This window comes from Trematomus bernacchii, unplaced genomic scaffold, assembly GCF_902827165.1.
Source record: "Trematomus bernacchii unplaced genomic scaffold, fTreBer1.1, whole genome shotgun sequence".
NCBI lineage: Eukaryota > Metazoa > Chordata > Actinopteri > Perciformes > Nototheniidae > Trematomus > Trematomus bernacchii.
Window position 1 is genome coordinate 8,333,423 of NW_022987608.1, and position 12,934 is coordinate 8,346,356.

Genomic DNA, 12,934 nt, shown 5'->3' on the forward strand with positions numbered 1-12,934 from the left:
AAGCAATCAGATGTGCTGCCAATATGGAGGGCCACAGCTGATGAGGTCCGATTTTACCAGGTATTTTGGGATAACTGGGGGGCATTGGCACATTTCAACAGGTGGTACATGGTCTGCATATGTCTTTTGTTATTAGTTCCAGGCTTTCATCTGTGCTTTCCTCCCGATTCACACGTCTATTTAAAGACGTCCATGTTCGAAAGGCATGCAGTGGGTTTATCTCTTCTACCCAGCCATCAAATAACAATTGAGGAAGTGCCAGTGTACTCATACATGGAAAATGATGTGCACCCATCCTCTAGTTAATAACAACCACACCGACCTCAGGTAGATCTACCTTTGTGGTGACATCACTAAGTTACCATCTCAAGAGGGGTCTTCATTCAGCCGCATTACTGACGACAAGAATAGACACAACTGCCAACAGGTAATCCACTTGTGTTCTTCTCACGGTTTGTCATTAAGATTCAAGATTCAAGGCTCTTATTGTCATTCGTACATAGCTACAGTGTAGTTATGTCGATGAAAATCGTAGGTCCCAGGCTCCTCCAACAGTGCAACACAATAAAACAGATAAAATAGTGCAAGTAAATAAAATAGAATAGAAGTAGTGGGAGTAAGGAGTCACCTCTGACACACACAACATATTTTTAAGATACATGTGCCAATTTACCTGAGATGGAAACCTAGAATGGCTGAAATAATTCCCTATAGTTACTACAAGCACCGCCTTCATTTATCAGAGACCAACGTTGTGATTGGACAAGAGATCTTGATTGGCAGCTCTATGGCCTTTCCTTATTGGGCAGAGTAGCGGACGAACCCGCCCAAGGTTGAAGTTGACGTCACGATAGGAAAAATCGGTTTAAAGCGAGGTCACTCGTTCTCTCGGAGTCGCCGGTTGCAACTAAGAGGAGGCGCCATCTTAAGATACTGAAAGAGTGAGTGCAATTATTCATCTAAAAGAAGTGCATATGACATATTACATTTCAACTTATTTATGGAGTATGCATATAACAAAACCGTCACTTATCTTAGCGTTGTTTTGTTTATGCGACTGTCACTTTTTTCTGTTTAGAGAGCTTCAACCTTGGAGCGGTCAAGTTAGCTTAGCATGCGATTTAGCATCAGCTATGCTAGAAAGGGAAGAGAGCCATGCTAAATTACTTGACTTTTAAGACAGCGTTGAGATTTTGACATGTGCGTTACAGAAGCATGTATTGATGTTAACCTTTATGTACCTGTAGTATTCCCTCTATGTTCATTCAATGAGCTAAATTAAGCATTTCCTGTCCGCTAAGCTAACCAGCACGTGATATCCCTCGGTTCAGGTGTCGATATGTTTCCAGTTACATCTGCCATTAGCTTTAGGAAGCACAGCTAACTTGTAGCTCATTGCAGCTCCGCCAGCAGGCAGGACACCACCATGTACCCCACCGCACTGACGCAGCTGGCCCGGAGCAACCTGTTCAGCTCTCCCCTGTTCAACATCCAGAAAGTGGAAGAACCCAAACAGAGCCTCCATGGACAGAGGACCCGCACGCTGGCAGCAGCAGCCACCTCTGACGGTAAACCCCGCTGCAGAATCCGCGTTAGCTGCAATAGCTTAGCCGACCAGATTCGCCCCGATGCGGCCTACGTCTTTGCGTGATTGAGACTAGCAACTTTTATATAGCATTATTGCCTTTGCGCATGTTGCAGGTTATTGTTGCAACTCTTTTATTGTTGTTAATGTTGAAGGATGTGTTGAGGCAGTTAGCTCCTAGGCCTTTGCTGCGTGTTGAGGACAAGGAAGGACAAAGTGGTATCTTGCTTTTGGACTGAAGCAAAGTGTATTTGACGTCTCGTGCAGATGGTGCATGCACTTTTTCAGGGGAGCATCGGTGATTAAATTGCATTTTGGCAAAGTATTCGAGAAATACGTGTGACCCCTGAGCTACATAGGGGTTGACAAGAACAAATTGTCCTAGCTTGATATATTTATGACTGGTTGTTAAAACCATACCAAACATAACTTCCTAACATCAACTCTGCCCTTTTAGGTCCACAAGGTTTCTGCTAACAAGTTTCCAATTCCCAACGGGCTTCAGCAACAACTATTGGGCTAATTCACCTTCACTTGTTTTGGCAGTCAATGGCCAACCATTGTTAAAGGATGCTTTGAAGTTGTGCTCTAAAGGTGCATACATCAAACATTTATTGTATAAAAGCAACAGCTTGAAGATTCATGTCCATGTACATATGCTCTTTCCTTCATTATTTGTCCATTGTATTAATACGCTTGGCTTTTATCCTAATAGCAATTACTGGTTTAATTACAGTGATCCATTTAAATAGTTTTTGTTATGGGCTTACACAGCTTTGTGTACAGACTAAATAATTGGTAGTCAAGTTTAAACCTGTTGTATAAGGGCGAGACTGGCCAAAGAATGTCTTCCTATTACAGCTTTTAGCTTGTTGGACATCCAGCTTTATTGAAGGCATATAACATAACTCTTAAAACCAGTTGATATCTCTAATGTCAGTTCTACGCTCAAAGACAATATCATCCTTTCCAAACCCTGAGGTGTTCTGTTATTAAAGTTAAACCTGTGTTTCTTCAGAGGGAGCAGAGGTTGAGTTCGGCTCTCAGAAGTATTTCCTCCTGTGCGGCTTTGGTGGGATTCTGAGCTGTGGCACCACGCACACAGCTGTCGTTCCACTCGATCTGATCAAATGCAGATTGCAGGTCTGTCCTTGTGACTCGGTGCCCTGCTTTTTTTAACGTCACGCGTCATCCCCCCCATGGCTGTTTGTCTTTTTGAAAATGCACCAATCTGCATGGAAGAAATGCCGTCGGCCCAATTGTGGTGAAGCGTTTTTTTTATCATCGTCTATTGATTCCCATGATCCTAATGTGTTGGAGTGATCTTAACATGATTGCATGATTTTGCACCGGTGTTGTACCCAAGCAGCCCCCACTGAGTCAACAGTAGAGGAGTTGTGAAGGTCAGGAGTGCCAGACATGAAGGAGAAAATGTCATTCTGTATGCAGACTGTACTCTTTAACCTGGTGGTCTGAATGCAAAGAAAAATTATGAGAATCTGAATGCAGATATTGCCCGTCACAGTTAAGACAGTGACTGATTAACCTTGTCTCTCGGGTAAATTATGAAAGTCAAAAGGACATTTGATCAGACAGGCATTATGATGATTATGATGCCTGTGTAATCTGTTATTTTCCATCCTCAAGTGTATTCCCTTTCTAAATGATTTTAATCAGAGATTTATAGGACCATACTGGTGATATGATACTATATAGCCTAATTATTCTTTTATAAACGAAGTGAAATCAGTGGCTGCAACAAAGCTAGGAAACAAATCTAGAAACCTTTCGTTTGCTTTAGAAAAGGTAAGCATTCAGTTACTTTATAGTAAATAAACAAAACACTACTGTGGTCCATGAAAGTTTCAACTGAAATCACTTGTTTTCAATGATTTTAATCAACTTTGGTGTGTGATTTTAATAAATGGTGGCATGTTAGTGGCAGAGCATCACACAATGGAAGAGTCCTGTCACTGAATCCAACAGTTTCTTATTTTACATTGAAAACTCTTCCATTTTGTGGCTCTGGTTTGGTGTTGATTTTTGTCATGTGCTGCATGTTGCATGCATGTGTCCCCCCCTCCCTTCCACAGACGTCGTATTTGGCTCCTCAAAGTACTATGCCCTGTGTGGTTTTGGGGGTATCCTGAGCTGCGGCCTCACACACACAGCAATGGTGCCCCTCGACCTTGTCAAGTGTCGCCTGCAGGTTTGTACAGAAACAACACGTAGCAGCAGCTCCCCCCTCAGCCCCTTGGCTTCATGTATTTCAGTAAAGCACTAGTTGTGCACAACATTGTTAAACAGTATACATTCACTTATACCATACTTTTGTTGGCATTGCTTAATGCATAGGTCATAATGATGGATTTTCAAACCATGATATATATTTTTTTGCTAATATAGTTTAAAATGTCCAAGCACTTAACACAAAAGTAAAACTGTTATTTGTAACTTGTGTTTTGGTCCATACCAATTACTTCCTATCTTATCATCTTAAACATATCCGGGTCAAACCCCAGATCCAAGAATTGCCAACCATGATGACATGCTTCATCACTTTGGATTCTCCTTCTTAGGTGGACCCAGAAAAGTTCAAGAGCATCGGTAACGGCTTCAGATTGACAGTGAAGGAAGATGGTGTCAGGGGACTGGCAAAGGGCTGGGCCCCCACCTTCATCGGCTACTCCATGCAGGGACTCTGCAAGTTTGGCTTCTATGAAGTGTTTAAGGTCTTCTACAGTGATTTGTTGGGAGAGGTGAGTCCAGATACAGCTTTCAACAACACACACCTCCACTCTGTCAAAGAAGAAACAGATTCAACTTTATTTGTATTTGTGATTCAAAGGACCTATTGTGACAAACCATGGCATTGTATAGTTTATCACCAAATGTATGTTTCATATAAAAAGTGCAAACATGTACGTTATTTGCTACGTGCACATGCAAAAGTATGCTTCCCATATTCTTTAAATACGCTTACGGCTGTTTAGCACCACGTACATGTATTTGAATGTTCTGCTGGGACCCAAAGGTCTGTAACCTGGTCACACATGTACCAGAACTAGCTTAGTGTAACATGAGGCTTTGGTCAACACGCTCCTTAGATCCACCTCTGGAGGGGCTCTGAACGGAGCCCCTCGGCAGCTTTCTGGCTGTACAGTTGGAGGTGCTTGAGTCATTGGCGTGTGAGAACAGTCTACCTGTCCCCCAGCCCAACTGCACCACTGGCAGCCCTGTCCTCTACAGACAGGGAGCCCCCAGTGACGCTAGCCTGGTGGACGGACACTCTGCTCATCTTAAACTAGATGAAGGAAATGCTTTAGTTTGAATAAAATGTATGTGTATATAGTACACCATGTTAAGTAGATTTGTATATTAAAGAGTGTTCTGTATACTAGTGTTTGATACCCCTCTCCATACAGCATGACAAAAAGCCTGTTAAAAAATGATTAAATGGAATAACTTCCAAGGTAGCAGGATGGTGTCTGTTAGTGTATTTAGCTGCTACAAGGACATGTCACCCAAAAAATGAGAGTATTTATTTTTTGTGGCAATCTTCTTCTTTTTTTCTGCGCTTGTGTGAAGGATGGGAATTTTGCAGGGTGCGCGTCTGTCCTGATCTGTCTGACCATTATGTTTGTGTTCACACCAAACAGGAGAACACCTACCTGTGGAGGACATCGCTGTACCTGGCGGCCTCAGCCAGCGCAGAGTTCTTTGCAGACATTGCTCTGGCTCCCATGGAGGCTGTTAAAGTTCGTATTCAAACCAAGCCAGGCTATGCCAACACCCTCAGAGAGTGTGTCCCCAAGATGTACGCAGAGGAGGGCGTCTGGGCGTAAGTGCACCAACTTCTCCTCCGCAATCCATTTTGTTATCAGTCACTGTCAGTGAGGTTGAATGGCTGCCAAGTTATTCCAATATAGGGTGTTTTATTAGGGCTTTAATTATTGACAAATCGATTTGTGATGACAACACGCTCCTTAGATCCACCTCTGGAGGGGCTCTGAACGGAGCCCCTCGGCAGCTTTCTGGCTGTACAGTTGGAGGTGCTTGAGTCATTGGCGTGTGAGAACAGTCTACCTGTCTCCCAGCCCAACTGCACCACTGGCAGCCCTGTCCTCTACAGACAGGGAGCCCCCAGTGATGCTAGCCTGGGGGACGGACACACTTTATTGTTACTGCACAAAACTAGAAAGCATTCATGTGTGTGTGGTTATTTTGAATATCAACATGTAAATCAGGTTTAGGGAGCCTGACCGAAAAACTGTGAAATGTAAACTGTTCAGTTTGTCTCTGCGTAAAAGAGGTGAGTAAAAAGTGAACAAATCTGAAAGATTTGCACTTAAAAACTGTTTCCAGATTTATAAACATTCACTTGCCAAATAAACAGTTTTTTAATCTTTTGAACAAACTGAAGGTATAATACTCTTCAGTAGTATTTGTGGTTAAGTCACAATTCTGTGCTGGTAACACAGGTGCAGCATGTATAGAATAAATAAAAACCTTAAAAGCTAGTAATTGAAAAAGCACCGATTTGGGGAGCATGACGCCGTAGTTTCTCATAGTTGAGCCATGTACAAAAGACAAGTCATTAAAAATGTCCTCAGATGAGATTTTGCGACTTAATCGTATGTCATCCTGCCAGCTAAAAACAATGAGTAATGGTGAACCATCCAATCACTGCAGTGTAATGGTGAATGTTCTCGAATATCAGTCATTGTTTTCCTTTCTGCTAAACCAGACAAACTCAACACGTATGGGTTTGAACCGCAAGGAGAATTCACCGATCACATGTTAACACAGTTTGTCACACATCTCCCATTTCCTATAGTTTCTATAAGGGTGTGGTTCCCCTCTGGATGAGGCAGATCCCCTACACCATGATGAAGTTCTCCTGCTTCGAGCGCACCGTGGAGTTGCTCTACAAGCACGCTGTCCCCAAGCCCCGTAGCGAGTGCACCAAATCTGAACAGCTGGTGGTCACCTTCGTTGCCGGTTATATTGGTGAGTAACGCATCACCAACCCATCATAATGCTTTGTAAGCTAGAAAAACCTGTCTAGTTAATGAAACGGTAACAAATAAGTTGTTTCAAACAATTTTCGGGTATATAAGAATATTTTGACTTGAATTGCTAGGTATTTACATTGATATCAGTCTTGTATAATTCTAGTACATTGCTACTGCAGCTGATCTACAGACTGTTCTCTGATGTGTGTTTCTGTTTGCTCTGTGCAGCTGGTGTGTTCTGTGCCATCGTGTCCCACCCTGCTGACTCTGTGGTGTCTGTACTGAACAAGGAGTCAGGTAGCACCGCTACCCAGGTCCTCAAGAAGCTGGGACCCAAAGGTCTGTATCCCCGTCACACATGTACCAGAACTAGCTTAGTGTAACATGAGGCTTAGGTCAACACGCTCCTTAGATCCACCTCTGGAGGGGCTCTGAACGGAGCCCCTCGGCAGCTTTCTGGCTGTACAGTTGGAGGTGCTTGAGTCATTGGCGTGTGAGAACAGTCTACCTGTCCCCCAGCCCAACTGCACCACTGGCAGCCCTGTCCTCTACAGACGGGGAGCCCCCAGTGATGCTAGCCTGGTGGACGGACACTCTGCTCATCTTAAACTAGATAAATGATATGCTTTGTTTAAATAAAATGTATGTATAAAGTACACTTGTTTAGTAGATTGGTATATTAAAGAGTATTCTGTATATCAGTGTTTAGATACTCGTCTCCATACAGCATGATGTATGGATTAATCAATCTGATATTGTGTGTGTGTCTCCAGGTGTGTGGAAGGGTCTGGTTGCCCGTATCATCATGATCGGTACTCTGACCGCCCTGCAGTGGTTCATCTACGACTCCGTCAAGGTCTACTTCCGCCTGCCCCGCCCCGCCCCCCCCGAGATGCCAGAGTCTCTGAAGAAGAAGCTCGGCCTCACAGAGTAACCCCCCCACTTTATTCCCCTACTGAGCCGCAGGTGACACATCTAAACCCCCCCGCCCAACTTCCACAGTGCACACAGCAGTTTTCTATATTTATGTTTCCCGCCTGCTGCTCTGCACAGGGCTGCTAATAATGTATATTTAAAAACAGAAATCAACAAGGAGAAGATGGAACTGTCGCTCCTGACTTACCGTGAGTCGGACGGACACAATCCTCTGTAGAAACACCATCTGGTTTTATCAATTCCTGTCATTAGAAGTTTGTTGACATTCTAATAAAAGAATTTAATTCCCTGGAAAACCCTTGGCTGTCTTTCTTCTTTTCTACGCAAATGTGTTGCATAAATTAGTGTCCCGCCGAATAACAAGCCTTTTTATGGAATAATTAAGGTTATACAACTGGTTTTAATTAAATATTTTTGAGTCTTACCACAAATATATTCTATGGCTTTTCTTCATTTGCATGGAAATGCTACTATCAAGCCTGCCCCATTTTCATTCAGTTTCAAAATGCAATGTGTGCATCATTGGGGTCAAAGACACTTGGAGCGCATTTCCTTAAACACAATTGCAATGCTTATCCTTTTCTTTGAAATCTAGCAGTTTATGTCCTTTTTTTCAAGCTTGCCATCTTCTAAAATCTCCATTTTACATTGTGCTTTTTCAATGTATGAACACATTCAAAGGGTGTATGCTATGGTCATTTAAGTGGACATTTGGGTAATGGGATTTCTTAAGTGTCACATTGTAATTCTTATATTGGCCTAACTTTGTTAAATATCACGCAAACTGCAGTGACAATATGCTGCTTAGAGAGCCTCTTGTATTGTTTTCTACCACTAGAGTGCACACTAACACCACTGTTTACTGTTTGAACATGTAGTGTTCATATCATTTCACAAGGGGGCAATATTTAAAAAGCTGTCCTGCATTCATTATCTCACTGAAATGAGTCTAGACTAATCAGTCGGTACAGAAATAAAATAAAAGTCTTAACTTCCACAAATAAATGACGTAGCGTTGCTAAATTCCAGTAATTTTCTTTGATTTACATTAAATTGATCTTCCGGTTTATATTTAAAACTTCCTATCCCTGAGGCTGTTAGTCAGTGGAGCTCTTGGTAAAATGTAATGGATAGAGGGTCATCTTAAAAACAGCGCACTGTATTTTAAACTGGGTTAGATGGTGTGTGTGTGGCATGTATCACATGTGGAGGTAGGAAAGTGAGCAGTATTACCTGCTGCTGCACACATCTGCATCACCTAATGTGTCTTTGAGTGGCCCGGGTCACAGCAATCCCTCACACACACACACTTTGGATGTACCGCAGCTGTCATTAAATCCATTTTATTTACTCATAAAATAGGCAGGTTGTACACAGGAAACAGTGCTGTCTTTTTCAAGAGGATGCACCTAGATGCGTGTGTTTGCGCCTGCCAGGGTGAGGTTGCAAGGGGTCATAGGAAATGGATTCCATTTATGTGTTTGTAATGTCATCGCTGTGTCATTGAATAAAACATCAGCACTGAGGAATATGAAGGTTGAATTTCACATCTGCTCTGTGTCTCACCACAGCAGTAATTGACACATTTAGTGATAACCTGTAAATATGTGTAGTCCAGATTTGTTCCGTTAGTATCGTTCTCGTGCTACTGACTTCAACACAGCTTCAACATTACCTGGGGTCTTTTTAGGGCCCCATCTCCAGCATTTCTCACTGCTGATGGAACTGTAGGCTCCATCAGGGAGAGTCAGGCTTCATCCGGTCTCATTCCACCTCTGTTTCCATCACACTTTGCCATATTACACATCCACAACCCCCATGAACCTCCAGCTCTAATGCTTTTACAATAGGATTTTTGCTCGTTTCCAAGGCACAACTAATGTAATTCTAACAACAATCTCTATTTTGCAGGGTATTATGGTCATGAGTGAATTCACTTTTTAGCAGCTACCATAATGGGGCATTGTATTTTTTACCAAGCGAATCCTGCCTCCGACTATGTAAGAGGAAAAAGCCGACAAACACTTTTATCTTACACCTTCAGACCACACTTTGTAGTATGGAGCAGATTGAGGATGTCTCAATGCATACAAATGTGTGTAATTAAAACCAACAGATGCAAATACTGTAGATGCATTCCATTCCATGTCATTTCAGCTGACAGTTTTGATGACAAAGATAAGCAACTAAATTGTACTTCTTCTGCTTTTCAGTCCACAGTAAATAAACAGTAGAACATTAGTCAGGCAATGACGTGTAAAATATAGGTCATGTGACGTGTTGCCATCCGTGACGTGACTAGATTTAGTTGCATAACATTTAGAGCATGCAGCCGCTACAGCTGGCTACTAAAAAAGGACCAGGGATTATTATGAATCCAGCTGCTTTTCATGGCAAACCCCATCCCTAGTAGCATTTAAGCACTATAATTAGCCAGTGGTCCATATTTGGGTTAGATACCATTACTGTTCTGGTCCCATGCCCTGGCCAATATCCTGACCCTAACAGTTCAAGGTCGAAGCCTGTCCCTGACCAAAACCATTAACAAATAACCACAATTGAAATCCTAGTTATATCATTATATGGCCAACTGTTGCCGTGAGCTATAACGATAATGCTGAGCCATCAAGCGTTACTGTGCTAACATACTGAGCTCACGGCACTAACTGAAAATATTGATGCAGCTTGTCAGATAAGTTATTTAGTTTCTGAACGAGCACCGTTTTTTTAAACTAATGTGATAACATAAGTATGAATAATAGAATATTTCAGCAACTTCTACACATTTAAAACCAAATGGGCGATTTCGCACTAGTGAGTACTTTAAGTAGACTTTGATGGTAATACTTAGGAACTTTTACTGTAGTAGAATTTCCATTGCTGGATTTGTACACACTGGTATTGTTTAATCTTACTTAAAAAAAGCATCTTAGTACTTCTTTCACCACTAGAAAGGAGGCAAAACAATTGGATGTATCACAGAAGTTGGGAACATCAACAAATTCTTCATCTTATCTTTGACCTCCAGACACCCAGAGGCTTTTAATATGACAGATGCCAATGTATGAAGGACATATTCAATATTCATATGAAGCATATATTCATTGGGTTTTTTCTCCTTTCCTCCACTCTATAAGCATCTCTTACCATTTAGCCGTATGTTGTCTTGTCTTGTCTGTGTTCCAATCTAGTTTTAAGACCTATTAGACCTAATATCAGTATAGTGCTCATGTGTGGAATACTTTAAAATAATGTGTTCAATGAAACAACAGTAAATCAGGGGCCAGGTGGTATACCAAAAACTGTTTACGCCAGAGGTTCATTTTTGCAGTGTGGCTCCATAGTAGTTTAACTCGATATCATTTTCAGGTGTATGTTCATGCATTAACTCTAAAGAGATTTGTACGAGCCATTTTAACTAAAAAACTCCCAGGTTTTAAAAAAATGAATTTAATAATAATAATTCTTATTTTTAGCGCTTTTTCCATCCGCCCCGAAGTGGTGGTAGGTGTAAATAGTGAGGGAATTGTTCTTCTTGGCCCCTCAGCCTGCAAAATGTAATCCCTGACTGACAAAAACACAATCGCTGCTTTTGTCCACCTCCCTGATTTATGATTGGTGGTCTCTGCAGGTCAGCAGGCCTTTCATAATGTCGGTCAAAGGGTGAATATTGGCGCACACGGTCCATTTCATATCCATATTTGCAGTATTAACTGCAATGACTGACTTTTAGTACACATACAACAGAATTACCTTCATTATGTAATCTGACCTGTATGTGATTTTGTCTATGACAGCCTACCGTGTGCATTCACACTGTTGGTGACCTTGCTTTAAAGTACACATTTGAGGTCACAGGAGGTTAAAATATAATGCTTACCTGACTGTTTGCATAAAAACAAACAAAATAAAAAAGCAGTGTCAGCTAAAAAAAACACCTTTTTCTATTCATAATATGTCTTTTTACTTTGTTTTTGAAAGGAACATATTCAAATGTACTCACAGATGATATATGGCAACCCACACCAGAGCCGACTGCAGTGCTACGCAGCTTGTTAAAAGAATAGTTCCACGTTAAACCACACATTTGGGTGATATATTTTTTTAATTATTTGAATTTCCAGTTCTAACAGTCTAACGAAATACACACATATTAAACAATTGCTACCCGTTATGTTAGCTGGCTACTTTCAGAACTGTTCCCAAACAACAGTTGGACAGCTTGAACACTTCTGCTGAGATTTTGCTAAATGAGTTCACACACTGCTGATCAAGCCTATCGCTTCTATGGAAAGCTCTGTATTTAGTACACAGGAGTGTCGGACCCCTGGATTTGGCAGGTATGCACTGTGTTCCAACTGCCAGGCTGTCATGGTCAACGTCTGCTTGTGGTTATGGAAAGCCAACACTGCCATGATGCAATACTACAGGGTGGCTCTAAACTGTATAATGGGAGTTATTGAACATTTCCCACAAGAAAAAAATCAACGAAACTATGCTACAGGAAATGTTGGTTATAGTTTAACTCCATAAAACAATTAGAGGGAAATCCCCAAATTAACCCCACTATGATAGAGATTAAACTTGAACCTGAAAATATCAGCATTTATTTTGGTTGCAGCCAATTAATTATTTCTCTTTTAGTTTTTTCCATTGGGTACAGTAGCCATGTTTTCTTTTAAATCAAACACTGCAACCTGGATTTCTTGACCAACAACATGTAAACTGTTAAAACGGAATACTGTGAGAATTATGTGAACCTGTTGAGAGTGTTCGCATGACGCAGATTAGAAAAGAGTGATGCACACACATCAGTGTGCCTCACTCTTTGTGTAGTTATGTAACAGCCTGTAAGCCCTGCCTTCCTTCACTAGCCATCTAATCCTCTCCTCACCCAACAGCCTTTCTAGCCCTCACACACACACACACACACACACACACACACACACACACACACACACACACACACACACACACACACACACACACACACACACACACACACACACACACACACACACACACACACCACACACACACACACACACACACACACACACACACACACACACACACACACACACACACACACAATGGCCCCTCGGTGCAGCTGGGTGGGGGCCTTTAAGCCATCCTCACCCTGTTGGAGAAAGAGAAAGGCACAACGGCTACATCCTATTGGCTGCCAGCCTGTGTCACCACCACCACCATCATCATGTGACATATGCAGCATCAGCAGAGAACAGCATGTTCACATGGATTTATCAGCAACTATTCCTTTAGTTATAGAGCACATTTATCATCTTTAAAAACTTAAAGTATACACACAGTTAAAGGAGGCAACATGGCCACTGTTAGTGTTATATTATTATATATTACAATACTGTTAGTTTGATAA

General features: G+C 41.8%; 1 protein-coding gene and 3 non-coding genes across 7 annotated transcripts; all 4 read left to right on the plus strand.

Annotated features, from left to right (window-relative positions):
- The first annotated feature begins 822 nt into the window (after positions 1–822).
- slc25a3a (solute carrier family 25 member 3a) lies at positions 823–7,832 on the plus strand. Of its 4 annotated transcripts, none has more exons than XM_034131504.1 (8): positions 823–941; positions 1,402–1,568; positions 2,604–2,728; positions 4,165–4,344; positions 5,245–5,426; positions 6,423–6,595; positions 6,829–6,939; positions 7,374–7,832. In XM_034131504.1, exons 2-8 carry the CDS (start codon positions 1,427–1,429, stop codon positions 7,532–7,534), a joined length of 1,074 nt encoding a protein of 357 aa, XP_033987395.1. In that variant the 5' UTR covers positions 823–941; positions 1,402–1,426; the 3' UTR covers positions 7,535–7,832. The 4 variants fall into 4 exon arrangements, with proteins under 4 accessions (XP_033987395.1, XP_033987397.1, XP_033987396.1 ...); XM_034131506.1 differs by lacking the exon at positions 2,604–2,728 and adding an exon at positions 3,679–3,794; XM_034131505.1 differs by having other exon boundaries at positions 838–941; positions 1,414–1,568.
- LOC117483337 lies at positions 4,679–4,875 on the plus strand. The gene has a single exon (XR_004555978.1). It is a non-coding gene; the product is annotated as a small nucleolar RNA SNORA53 (small nucleolar RNA).
- LOC117483336 lies at positions 5,562–5,758 on the plus strand. The gene has a single exon (XR_004555977.1). It is a non-coding gene; the product is annotated as a small nucleolar RNA SNORA53 (small nucleolar RNA).
- LOC117483335 lies at positions 6,999–7,195 on the plus strand. Its single transcript, XR_004555976.1, has one exon. It is a non-coding gene; the product is annotated as a small nucleolar RNA SNORA53 (small nucleolar RNA).
- Positions 7,833–12,934: the final 5,102 nt, after the last annotated feature.

What these genes read in the sequence shown, in the direction of transcription:
- slc25a3a (XM_034131504.1), top strand. Translation starts at nt 1,427, where the DNA reads ATGTACCCCACCGCACTGACGCAGCTGGCCCGGAGCAACCTGTTCAGC. An exon ending in AGCAGCAGCCACCTCTGACG is followed by an intron (nt 1,569 to 2,603) that starts GTAAACCCCGCT and finishes GTGTTTCTTCAG; the next exon opens with AGGGAGCAGAGGTTGAGTTC. An exon ending in GCAGAGGAGGGCGTCTGGGC is followed by an intron (nt 5,427 to 6,422) that starts GTAAGTGCACCA and finishes CATTTCCTATAG; the next exon opens with TTTCTATAAGGGTGTGGTTC.